The sequence below is a fragment of the Carlito syrichta genome, unplaced genomic scaffold, assembly GCF_000164805.1.
Source record: "Carlito syrichta isolate Samal-C Ts95f unplaced genomic scaffold, Tarsius_syrichta-2.0.1 Scaffold308842, whole genome shotgun sequence".
Lineage (NCBI taxonomy): Eukaryota > Metazoa > Chordata > Mammalia > Primates > Tarsiidae > Carlito > Carlito syrichta.
In genome coordinates, this window is record NW_007252938.1 from 1051705 (window position 1) to 1064955 (window position 13251).

Sequence of the window (13251 nt, forward strand, 5' to 3'; positions counted from 1 at the left end):
TGATTCTATGATTCCATGAATCTTGGTTATTTATTATTGAACTTGCCTAAACCATCACCAGTGACCAGCCCACCCTTGGCTGAGGTCACTGGATAAACGAGACCATATTGCCATGCCTTTCTTGACTTAGGTCATATCAATGAGTTGCCTTCTGGATTTTTCCATCTAGAGCCTCGGTTTTAGAAAAAGATGGTGGTGGTGGAAATTAATCACGGTACCATCTCATTAAAAACAGATACCTCAAAATGTCCACCTTTATGCATCAAGAAGAGTAGCTGACTTTCTTGGGAGAGGAAGGGTCGGGGGATTGCAGGTTGGTTCAAAGCTTAGATTTAGATCTGGCCTTGACGTTTATGGTTCGTTTTCTTTTTTCTTTGGTTCTCTGGGATGCATGAGAGGGTGAGCTATAACTCACAAAAAGGGAAAATGGTTTGAAAGACATATTTCACTTATATACACTTTTTATCATTTAAATGAATGGCAGCCTTCTATCAGTAGCCTATGTCAATGGGAAGTGTGGACCAAAACACTAGTGTCACTGTTAACCACCGTACTCTTCTCTGTGTCCTATGCCATTTGCCTTGCTTTTTAAATGACTTTGTTTTTTGAGGTACTATCATTTCACAAAAGAAAATCTTTATATGAAAAGTACAAAAACTGTTCCTAACTGGACCCTAGGGAAGATGCTGGCCCCCATTAGTGCCTGCCTACCACTCCACTCATAACCAGGGACGCGGATCTTGTGTTCTGCATGGCCGCCAAGCTGCAGCCCATGTCTGGACCTGGATACAGCAGGCATGTTGCCATGTGGATTTCTGTTTCTTTCTCTTTTCAAAATGAGGATATTCTCCAAGGGGTTGGGCTGAGAATACAGCAAGCCTCACGTTGGGGCCGGATCCTTCCAGCATGGTCTTGCTGAGTCTCTCTGGCATTTGCCAGCTCCCTGCCACTGGACTCCACCAACCAGACCAACCAGCCTTGACACTGACTTCCTGAATGTGTTGGGTGGTTATGAGCAAGAATTTCCTGTGACACTGACCTGTCTGCATCCGGGCCTCCATGCAAATGCTGCTGAACGTTGTGAATGTGTTTACCCTGCTCACCTTCCCACTGTGTGTCTCTCTAACTAAAATGTACGTGTAGCCATTACCGACGTACAATTCTCGGTGCAGAATTGCCCCCATGTTTGGAAATAAATCTCTGTGAAAGTCTTCCTGCAGTTGTGTTATCATCATTGTTGTGACGTGTGCCACAAACACACAGCACCCTGCTTTGGTGTTCCCCCCATGGTTCTGTCCAGTTGGGGTGGGGTGGGGAAGTATCCAGGCCACTCCACCAGCTGTCTAGACCTCAAGGAGAGGCGCAGGAGACAAGGTGAGCCACCGGGCACCACAGACTCCAAACATAGCATGTGGGCTGTGGCCAGGGATGCCTTTTTATGTTCTTTATCTTTCATATAAGTCTGCTTTCTTGTATTTTCTAAGGCAATTCTGGTACTGTGTTGAGGCTGGCTCGGCCTATTTAAATCTCTGGGCCAACTGTTCAAGGACTTCAATGAGCCTCTCCTCTTCTGCCAGCGAGGAGGATGTTCTAGCAAGAGGCAGGTGTGCAGACACTGGTTTCCAATCTACAAGTGAGAGGGCAACAAAAAAGATGTGTGAACCGCCACCATGTGGATAGTTGTCTGTCCTGTGCTGTTCAGACCCCAGTCAGTCACTGAACTGACACCTGTGGGGGAGACAGCAGGTCACACACCATCCCTCAAATGACCCTGACTTCTCGGGGATCCTGGCTGGTGGTTATTTGGAATGTTTGGGTATTTTCTTCTTTTCAGGGAAGATCATGGTAAGAGAAGAAAGGATTTTTTCACTTCCCTCTGCCTAGGGGTCCCACACAGTTTGGGCACCCGGGTCAATATTCATGAAGTACGCCAGAAGGGAGCCCTGACAGGAAGAGAAGTCGGGGCCAAGTTGCAACAGATTCCCAGACGTTCTTTAAGCATTGGGTGCCAGCTGGGAGGGAGTTTGGGAACTGGCAGGTGGTAGCCAGAGCTAGGTGGGAGCCCATGTGTGGGCAGTCAGTGGGAGGGAGCAAGACTGTCCTCCCAGCTGCCCCAGGGACCTCCAGCACTCCATGGTAGCTCAAGCAAGGGTGACTTTCTTCAAGAACAGGGAAGAGAGCCAGAAGAGCCTAGCTTCCGCCAAGGCCAAGTGGGCTCCCTGACGACATCCACGCCACGCCCGCCCCCTTCCAAACTTGCCCCCTCAGGAGCTACCGGAATGGGGAACACGCCTGACTGGATTGCGGCTTACAAAGACAGGAGCAGGGTCATGGTTCCCTTTCGCATTGCAGCATTAGACAGCTCCCCTCCCCTGGGCCAGGCTAGTCTTCCACCCCCCAGGCAAGAGTGTCCTCTACCTCGCCCTCCACAGGACCTTGAGGACAGGTTATCACAAGTCTTCAAGGGACCCACCAAGTTCAGAAAAATACATGGAAAAGGTGGGGGCCAAATCAAGGGTGAAGGACTTCCTGCCACTATCTTCAGCAGGCCAAGGGACCCTCTGGCCAAGGAGCCCTCGGAACCGGAGACAATCTCACCCCGGTTTCATGGAAGGGAGGGTGTGCCTCGAAGACCCAGTTGCTGCTCCCACTCTGTGTCAGCTGCCTTCAAAGCCAGGGAGGAAGTCACCTTGAAAAGCGGCCACTGGGCCGCACAGCGGCAGCAGCGGACAGGGCCACCTGCCTCACACCTGGGGGAAAGAGGGGCCAGTGGGTTAGGACAGCATTCTCAGCAAAGGAATGGGCTTCGATATAAAAAAGAGGATCCAAAAATGAAACGGGACCATAAACAGCTCTTTCTCTACTTGCAGATAACACTTATCCAAGCTTCTTATAACCAATTTCAAAGAGCCTTGTTTAAAGCCCCTGAGGTGTCACCTGGGGAAAGAGCTGTCTGCGGACACCTGAGAGTGCATTGGGTCCCCGAGAGTGCATTGGGTCCCCGTGTCCCCAGGCTTCGGGCGTCAGCACCCAGACCGGCCCATCCCTGAAAGCAGAGTCACCCGCAGAGCCCCCCCCATCCGTCCTAAGAAACAGGTTCTTAATGAGATGCGGGGCCCACACTGAGGCCCGAGAGAGGTCAAACCTCAGGCTCTGCCTCCTCGGCTAACACATCTCTCAAATGACCCTGACTTCTCGGGGATCCTGGCTGGTGGTTATTTGGAATGTTTGGGTATTTTCTTCTTTTCAGGGAAGAGTATGGTAAGAGAAGAAAGGATTTTTTTACTTCCTCTGCCAAGCTCTTCCTCTTCTTCCCTCTGTACCCTGCACCCTAGGAATATAGGGCTGTGTTCTTGGTCTGGTGTTGCCTCCCCAGCCTGGCCTTGTGCCACAGGTGGCCCACTGCTAAGCCCATGGTACCTGCCTGCCCCTGGGCCAGGCCCACCCAGATGCTCTCTGGCTGCAGGCTACACCCTTGTTTTCCCACAGACCTCAGGGAACGCCATGTCTTGAAAGTGAGCACATTAGGAAGCAAAATAATTCTTGCATGAAGCCAAGGAAAGAGAAGAGACCAGAGAAAACAATAATTAAGAGCTTTACTGAGATCATAGAATTTCAGACACAGAAGGGGTCATATTTTTTCTTTTATAGAAGCAATATTTGTTTATTGTGGAAAAAGGATAAACTGATAAACAAAAAGAAGGAATGGGAAACCTTGTGCTGTGCTACCCGGAGATGACAACTGTCATGTGACCAGCCCTCCCAGACCTCTCTGGCCACAGACAGGTCGTCTGCACCTGAGAGCTACTATGTCACCTGTGAACAACAGATGGCAAACTGCACCTTACCCCAGGTGACAGATCCAGGCAGTGGGCTTGCTAGGCAGACTTTGTACACATCTGAGTTGTGCTGTCAGAGTGGGCTACTTGACAGTACATGAGGCTGGGGGCTCCCCACAGCCTGCCAGCACTCACCTGGGATAGGCAGAAGCAAGCCCCTGGGAAGTGAGAAGAAGCCACACTCCGAGCACTCCCAGCCTGAGTCTCCCCTGGTGCACTTGCTGATAATGTTCCTTTTGCATTTATGACAGGGTTCTCAGATCCTGTCTAATTTCTGCCAAGTCTCCCAGCTGGTCTCCGTGGGATGCCACAAGGCACCAATGTGCACCCCTTTCAATAGGGATGTGGTTGTAACAAAAATAAGATCATAAGGCATTTGCTGTTTTGGAGCTTGATATGTTCATGTAACAACAGAGTGCAGACCGTATTCTTTCTTCCGTAGGCATTTATCGACAGCAGTTTTCAGCCCTGAACAGATCTCTTCTGTACAGGTACTCCATAATGTATTAACTTCATTTCCCAGCACTGGCACTGTGAGATGAAGTCCAAGGATGTTTACACAAACAGTAAGGCTTTTGATTAATCATGGCTTCCAGAAAGACTGTGCCAGCTGTGTGTGTGACCGCCCTCTTCCCAAAACACCGTAGTTAGGAGGTCATGGGCACCCATGGGGCACCCCAGCTGCACCCACCCCCACCCTTGGCGTCCCCTCCTCTGGCTCTACACAAGGCAAGCTGGTAACAAAAGTTCTGCCTCTGAGCACAAGGTTTCTCCCTCTCCAGTGCCAAGATGCCCCCAGTTAAATGGAAATGAAGCGACCCCTCAGTTCTCATTACGCTGGTTTTAGGTCACTCCTGGGGAGAGTCAATTCTGCAGCTGCTCAGATATTTTTAGATGAAACATCAGCAGCTAGGCAATTAAAGGCTACACATACCTGGGGTGTTGGCCCAGCCGGGATGCATCAAAGAGAAATGGATGGCCGGGTGCACCCAGGCCCACTGCTCCATCAGAACCACCTGCTGCCTCCGGACAGGAGTGAGGGGGGGAGACAGGAGAGAGAAGGTTCTGCCTCTGAGCCAGCTGTGTGTGTGACCGCCCTCTTCCCAAAACTCTGTGGCCAGGACCAGCTGATCGGTCTTAGCCTCTCTGTTCCTCAGTGTCCCCATCTGTAAATGGGCGTGATAGTAGACAGTAGTGCCCACCTCGCAGGGGCTGTCAGGACACATGAGCTAGGACACAGACAGCACTGAGATCAGCTGTGGGCACCTCAGGGAGATCCTGGGGTGTCCTTAGGTGCAAAGCCAGAGTGCTGGTGACCCCTGCCCAGCCTGTGGAGTCTCAGCTTCCTCCAGGATGGGTCTTAACCAGCAGGTCTGGTTGGGCCACCGTGCCAGGTCCTGCCCCTTCCACAAGAGGCACGAACAAGCAAGAGCAAACCCAGCAGGACCCATGAGAGAGAAGGAACAGCCGGGGGACTTCCCACCCCCGATGGGATTGAATCCCCCCGGCACCCAGACCTTCCTTCTCCACGAGTCACCTGGGTGACTTCACTCTTTGCTGCTTGGGGAAGGCAGGGGTGGTTTCTGCCCCATTCGCTGTTACACCCCAGGCCCCCAGCACAGCTGGCATTGAGTGGGCGTTCAGCTGACGTGGGAATTCACTCCTGCCTTAACATGCCAGAGACTTTTCAAGAACACCTCAATTATAAACAAACAATAAAAAGCATGAGATACTCCCCAACCATTAAAGCAAACCTCAGCTGCATTCAGGCTGTGGCCCAATCCCAGGGCGATGGATCAGCTTTGCAAGAACCTCTAACTGGGGCCTCATTCATCATGAGTGGTTGGTAAAGCCCGTGTCCTCTGGGAAAACTGTGAAGTTACAGAGAAGTAATGGACTAGGATTTGGGGTCAGGGAGCAAACTTGGGGCACACTCAGAGCACACAGGTAGCAGGGGTGGAGGAAGGGAGTGTCCCAGCCAGGGATCCCCTTGGAAGACTCCCCAGCACCCATAGGCAAAGTTGATGTCACTGGCAGCTTTTCAGACAATGCGGGCGCTCAACCGGGTGAGTTTAAGGGCAGGAACTGTGGATGTGGAAGTTATATATATCCAGTTTTTAAATATAGCTGCAATAAGCTGAGATATAGCAGTACAGGTTGAGCATCCTTTATCTGGAATGCTCAGAAGAGTTTCAGATGTCAAGGGTGTTCAGATTTTGGAATATCTGCATTTACATGATGAGATATCTTGGGGATGACACCCAAGTCTAAACACAAAATTCATTTATGTTTCATATGCACCTTATACACACAACCTGGAGGCAATTTTGTATAATACAAAGGGGGGCCAAGAAACTGGAATTTACTTATTAAAAACTATGTATTTATTCTTACATATTTAAACTTCAGTCACCTTCAAAATACTCTCCGTTTGATGCAATACACCTATCAAGGTGCTTTTTCTGCTGCTCAAAACCATTCTCAAACTTAACAATTTTGATGCCTTTTAGTGCTTCTGCTGTGTTTTTGTTTCACCTCTCCCACATCAGGAAAATGTTTCCCTTTGAGGGCTTTTTTCATCCGGGAAACAAAAAAAGACACTCAGGACAAGATGGGGTAGATAGGGAGGGTGGAGCACGGAGTCATGGCGTTTGGGGTCAAAAACTGCTGAACACTCAGCACAGTGTGGGCAGGTGCGTTGTCATAGTAGAAGAACCAGTCACCTGTGTGCCACAACCCAGGATGTTTCTTTTGCAAATCGTGACATGATGTTCTCAAAACTTCCAGATAAAAACCTTGGTTGATTGTTTGATCTGGAGGAACAAATTCCAAGTGTACTATGGGGCCCTGCCCTCCAAAAGATAATTTTTGGGGTTTTTTTTGGGGGGGGGGGAGTCCCTTTTGTATTTTGAATGATTTGTGCATGAAACATTAGTGTATATTCTTTCTTTTTTTTTAAGTTGAGGTCTCTGTCACCCAGACTGGAGTGCAGTGGCACAATCATGGCTCCCTGCATCCTCAACCTCCTGGGCTCAGGTGATCCTTCTGCCTTAGCCTCCTGAATAGCTGGGACTACAGGTGTGCACCACCATGCAGATAATTTTTTTTATTTTTGAAGAGACAAGGTTTCGCTATGTTGTCCAGGCTGGTCTCGAACTTCTGGGCTCAAGCAATCCTCTCACCTCAACCACCCAGACCAGAGAGCTGGGATTATAGGCATGAGCCACTGCACCCAGCAAAGTTAGTATATAGCAAACCATTAGGAAGCAAAGGTGTAGCATTTTTCACTTGTGGCATTGTGACAGCACTCAAAACGTTTCGAATTTTAGAGCACTTCAGATGTTAGGATTAGGGATGCTCGACCAGTATAACTCTACTTTCTGTTGAGAACGGGCATGGGATCTGGACTCTTGTCCTTTCCAATCTTCAGAATGGAACACGCATACCCTTCACAGTGAGCCCAGGGAACCCAGAGCAGCATGTGAGGCATCCATCAAGTCAGCGAGCGGGGCCTGCCTGGAAAAGGGCACCCACCATGCTCATTCCCTCTGAACCGTGCAAGGCAATGGAACCTCCCTGCTGGGCTGCTGTTTTGGGGGTGCCCAGCTTTCACTATTTTCCATGTGGAGAAACACTGAGAAGAGAAGTAGCAGCATTTGTGGCTCCTCCCAGGATTGTGCTGAAGGCCTACCCGGATCCGAGCAGAGATGTGCTCAGCTCCTGGTGGAGAAGGGAGTGACGTCTTGATCAGGGAACATTTTCAGGTGATACTGTGAGCTCCCAAGGTCTAAGGAACGTGCATCCCAATGGAAGCCTTCCTTGGAAAAAAGCCCACACGGCGCATTGGTCAGATGCAGTCTTGGAAAGCCCCCTCGCTCACCTTGTTTTGTGCATAGACCATGGTTCCATCAAATGCTGTTCTCTCTGACTGGAGGTCATCAGTGTCCAGTTTCTGAACCAACATTCCTCCTGAGGACACTGTTATCTGAGTAACAAACAAACCTCGGTGACACCCTCCCATTCTTCTCTACCTGTGGAGCAGTGTGATAAGTTTTCATCATGCTGCTGTGACATATGACCACAAACTCAGTGGCTTAAAACAACACAAGTGTATCTCTTACAGTCCTGGAGGTCAGAAGACTGAGGCTGAGGTTACAGGGTTGAAATCCTTGAGTCAGCAGAGCTGTGTCCCCTCTACAGGTTTGAGAGAAGACTCTGTTCCTCACCTTCTCCAGTTTCTAGAGGCTGTCAGTCTCCTTGCCTTGTGGCCACATCACTCCGGCCCCTCTTCCACTGTCAATTCTCCTCTGACTCTAGCCCTCTTACCTCCTTCTCACAAGGACCCTTGTGGTCACATTGGGCCCATCTGGATGACCCAAGATACACTCCTCATCCCACGATCCTTAACTGACTTACATCTGCCAACTCTCTTTTGCCGTGGAAACGTGGCATATTCACAGGTTCTGGGATTAGGACATGGGATCTCTTTGGCAGGGGAGCATGGGAGTATCATTATTCTGCCCACTACAGCGGAGAGAAGCCAGCCTACGTAAACTGCCCTCTTCCTGATTTCTCCAGTTTATGTCACTGAAGCCCTTTAGGAGAGAATAGGTTCCATTAGCCTGCCCCTTCTCAGCCAAGCAGGACAGTCCCCGGGAAGACCTGAATGTCCCACAGAGCTGCCCTTCGGAGGCCTCCATCTCCAGGCTTGGCCAGTGCCCACATGACAGCCAGGGGGAGTCCTCAGTGAGGGCTCTTCAACAGGGCTCTTGGCACGTTCCCTCCCTTTTGCCCCCCACGATAGAACATTTTCCCTGTGGATGTGGACAGGACGGCCATGGCAAACTTAGGCCTCCTGCCTTCCCATCAGGAGCAAAATCCATTCTCTCCAAATACCCCAAAAGGCCAGCTCACCACTCTGGGGTCGTGTTCTTTCTCCAGGACAGGGATCAGGCCAGTCATGTGAATGTACACGCCTGAAGAGGCACAGAGCATCCTGTGAGAGCAGGCGTCCCGCAGGATCCCCCCTCCGGGAACCCAGGGTACCTGGCCACCTGCACCCACCCTCTGCAGGAGGGCAAGCGGCCACCTGAGGGACAGCCTTCTGCCTTCAGGGGATACCCCAATCCAAACTGTTCTCTCCCAGGACTGGAAGAAAGATGCCTTAGAACCTTGTGCACTGAGAGGAAAACATGTCCACACTATGGGAGTTCAGGAAGGGAAAAAGCAAACTGCAAAATGGCATGTGAGTTCCTTTGTGGTAGAAAAAATATGTACATATATAATATATATCTAGTCTGCACATAGAAAAATATGACTGAAATTTAGCAGTACTGCTTATATCTCAAGGGTGAGATTAAGTAAACACCTTTGCCTCCTTGGCTATACATTTCTCTGCCGTTTGAATATTTTTACAATGAGTATATAATGTAATGGTTATTTCTTTAATCGGGAAATATACATATAACTTTTTTTTTTTTGAGTTGGAGTCTCACTCTGTCACCCAGACTGGAGTGCAGTGGCCGCTCCCAGTCACTGCAGCCTCGACCTGCTGGGCTCTGGCTATCCTTCCATCTCAGTCTTCCAAGTAGCTGGAATTACAGGGGCGCGCTACCATGCCCAGCTAATTTTTGATTTATTGTAGAGATGAGGTCTCGTCAAGTTGCCCAGACAGGTCTCAAACCCGTGGGCTCAGGCAATCCATTCACCTCGGTCTCCCAAAGCGCTGGGATTACAGGCTGCGCCACTGAGCCCGGCCACATATAACATTTTTAACGGAATGAGAAAAGCATTGCTGAAGTGTATTTGACTTGGAGAGGCAGCCACAATATATATGGAATGAGAGGTTACAAAACAGTGGGAACAACCCAGTTCCACTTTTGTGAGGAAAGTTGTATTAAGGTGAACACGTAGCCAGAGGCTTGGTGGCCCAGCCTGTAATCCTAGCACTTTGGGAGACCCAGGCAAGTGAATTACCTGAGCCCGTGGGTCTGAGACTAGCCTGGGCAACTTGGTGAGACCTTGTCTCTACAATAAATTTTTTAAAATTAGCTGGGTGTGGTAGCACGCACCTGTAGTTCCAGCTACTTGGAAGGCTGACGAAGAAGGATCGCCCAGTCCAGCAGGTCGACACTGGGGTGGCCCTGAGTATGCCACTGCACTCCAGCCTGGGCGACAGAGTGAGAGGCTAACTCAAAAAAAACAAAAAAGATGAACACGTCTTTAAGGATGACACTTTGATGTAATCGCATGTTAATGCTCATCTCTGAATGGTGGAATTATGTCTATGTTCATCTATATTCTTATATGAATCTATTTTTTTTAAAACAATAAACATATATTGCCTTGTGTTTTAAAAAAGGTGGGGGGCATTAAAGCCCCTTACCCCAGAGTGAAGCAGGAATCCAGTAAGGGGGTTGCTTATTTTATTTTTTTTGAGTTAGGGTCTTACTCTGTCACCCAGGCTGGAATGCAGTGGAGTGATCACAGCTCACCACAGCTTGACCTCCCAAGCTCAGGCAATTCTTCTGCCTCAGCCTCCTAAGTAGCTGGTACTACAGGGTACACCACCATGCCCAGCTGCAGAGACGAGGTCTTGCTATGTTGGCTAGGCTGGTCTCAAACTCCAGGGCTTAGGCAACCCTTCCGCCATCTAAAATACTGGGATTACAAGCATGAGCCACCATGCCCGGCCTAAGTAAGGGGTTTAAAGTGGCAGGCCATGGGCTCTTTTCTGGGCTACACCTTGCAATTTCTGCGTGACCAGCTCTCAGTACCCAGCACCCAGCTCTCAGGAGCACCCTGGCACCACAAAGAGGATGTTGGAGGTAGAGACGGGCTCTGGCACCTACCAGTGATATGACCATGGCCAAGCATTTTCAGCCTTGGTGTCATTACCTGTGAAAGGGAGATAATAGCTTGCCAGCCCACCTCAGAGGGTTTTGTGGTGAAATAAAAATGTGTGTATGTCCTGTGAGAACTGAGGAGTTCTCTGGGCTGGCTGGTTTTTGTCATTCTGTTGCTGTATTATCATGTGCAATTCCGAGTCGTGACTTTCATCTCAGACAGCATTCTCAGTTGTTCACCACCCAATTTACTTGGAGGGGCCTGCCTTGTTCACATTTGTGGATTTGTAAAGTCTCCTGAACCCTGGGTCACTGACAGCCATTAACCTCCATCCAGTGGTCTTGGACACTTTCTTTGTATTCACAGCTGGTAGCTTTCTCTGTGATTTGATTTGCGAGAGGTAGAAAAGACTTCTGCCAAAAGCGATCTGCCCTATCAGCCCATCCTGACGAATTGTCATGAACGATGCCTGTGACTAAGGAAAGGACAACCGGTGGACTGGTCTCGCCCCCTGCCTGCCCAGGGCACCCCCCCTCCTCTCAGGAAAGTGAGAGTTGGGACAAGCCCCCGGCATCCTCCTCTCTACCCCGGAGGTGCTCAGGTCTTTTGTTTTCTGCTTCCGCCTCTGTGGGAAGCACCTGTATCTATTTAGACATTAACAGAGTCACCTGCAGGAGGATTAGCTGGGCCCAATCCCTGCCAAATACTCGCTCCTTCCATGAACAGCCTGGTGGTAGGTGCTTTTAAAAAACTCCCAGAGAACTTCTAGCAACAGGCCTTTCAGATCTTTAGAAAATCTCCCTTTCTCCAAGGCCAGAGAAGGGGCCCATGCCCACCCGCCTCCCACAGAGAGCAGAGCCAGGACATGTGTTTCTGTTTGCTTCTAGCCTCCTGGGCCACCAGAACACGCAAAACCCTTCACTCCCAGCAGGCATCCCTCCTCCCTGAAGAGAAGATAAAGTTGCTCTCCTTCTAGCTACAAGCAATTTATAATCCTCCAGTCTCTCAGCAGGCCTTCTGAGGCCCTTTCTTTCAGGCCAGCAAAGGGAAACACAACAATACTCTGCTAAAATAAGATACAATGTATAAATAAGATAAGTGTGTATGTGTGTGTATGTGTGTAAATATAATATATATATTATATAATTTTTTCTTAAAAGAATTAGAATTAGAGAATTTCAGAGAGGTTCACTGACTTATCCAAACTCTCAGAAAGTCCATACCAAGTAGAACACAGATGGCAAATCTCCCTTGAGTTCCTAAACCACACTGCATCCCAGCCAATGCCAAGGGAGAAGGCATGTACCCACTGTTGCAAGTCACTGTTCTCTCCCTCAGTAAACATGGTGCCTGTTGCTCCTTGCCCAGATCACACACAGCCACCCGGGGGCATATCATCAGCACACACGCCAATGTTCTTTCCTGCCCCTGGTGGCCTTCAACACCCTGGTTGCCCACCAAATTAAGCCAAAAAGTGCCTAGCGTAGTGGACATCTCCTGGAGACATGCCCTGTCCTCTCCCCTTGGAGGCTGGCCACATAGGCATCCTGTTTGTTGCAACAAACACGTAACTGAGTCTTTGTCCTGGGTCAGGCATGCTTGCCCCATGTGGCCTTGACCTCACAGACAGATGGCCTGAGCCAGGGTGACACCTGATTCAAGCTGTGCCAGTTGAACCCTACCTCCAAGGGTGTGAAAATGAGGGGGCAGCTTGACTCAGTGGCAGCCATATTTGACCCAGATCCATGGAAAAGTGGAGCAGCTGCCTCCAGAGAAGGGGAGAGAGAGAAGTAGTTGTTATGTGAGTCTGTGGACAACGGTCCCAGAGAAGCAAATGTTCACCCAGTTGCTGACTGCTCTCCTATCCTGTCCCTGTCTCTCCCAAAGGCCAGCTGTTCCTCTGCCATTGAGTTCTGGGAGGGCCGCCCTTGCAGCCATTGATAAATTATTTTTGTTTAGTCTGCCTGAGTGGGTTCTTGTTACTTGTAACCACACAATGCCTAAGAAAGTCTACACTAGAAGGTCTACTAGTTCTCCTGGGATAATCAACTGCCTTTTAAAAGAAGAATGCCTCGGGCTGGGCGTGGTGGTTCACACCTGTAACCCCAGCCAAGGTGGGAAATTGCTTGAGCCCAGGAGTTCGAGACCAGCCTGGGCAACACAACAAAACCTCATCTCTACAAAAAAAACTTTTTTTTTAATTAGCCAGCTATGACGGTGCACACCTGTAGTCCCAGATACTCAGAAGGTTGAGGCAGAAGGATTGTCTGAGCCCAGGAGGTTGAGGCTGCAGCGAGCCATGATCATACCACTGCACACCAGCCTGGCGACAGAGTGAGATCCCCGCCACTAAAAAAAAAAAAAAAAAAAAAAGAAGAAGAAGGCCAGGCTCGGTGACTCAGTCTGTAATCCCGGCACTTTGGGAGGCCGAGGCGAGTGGACTGCCTGAACCCTAGGGTTTGAGACCCACCCAGGCAACTTGGCGAGACCTCGTCTCTACAATAAATCAAAAATTAGCCGGGTGTGGTAGCACGCACCTGTAGTTCCAGCTACTTTGGAAGGCTGA

General features: G+C 49.7%; 1 protein-coding gene across 1 annotated transcript in view; it reads right to left on the bottom strand.

The window, feature by feature from the left end:
• Positions 1-2738: 2738 nt before the first annotated feature.
• The window catches only part of DHRS12 (dehydrogenase/reductase 12), a 46069-nt gene continuing 35556 nt past the window's right edge, over positions 2739-13251 (bottom strand). The window contains exons 9-11 of the mRNA XM_021716578.1: positions 8754-8815; positions 7720-7824; positions 2739-2750 (exon numbers count right to left, since the gene is read on the bottom strand). Coding sequence (XP_021572253.1) covers positions 2745-2750; positions 7720-7824; positions 8754-8815 — 173 coding nt within the window. The 3' untranslated portion in view covers positions 2739-2744. The remainder of the gene's footprint in view (positions 2751-7719; positions 7825-8753; positions 8816-13251) is intronic.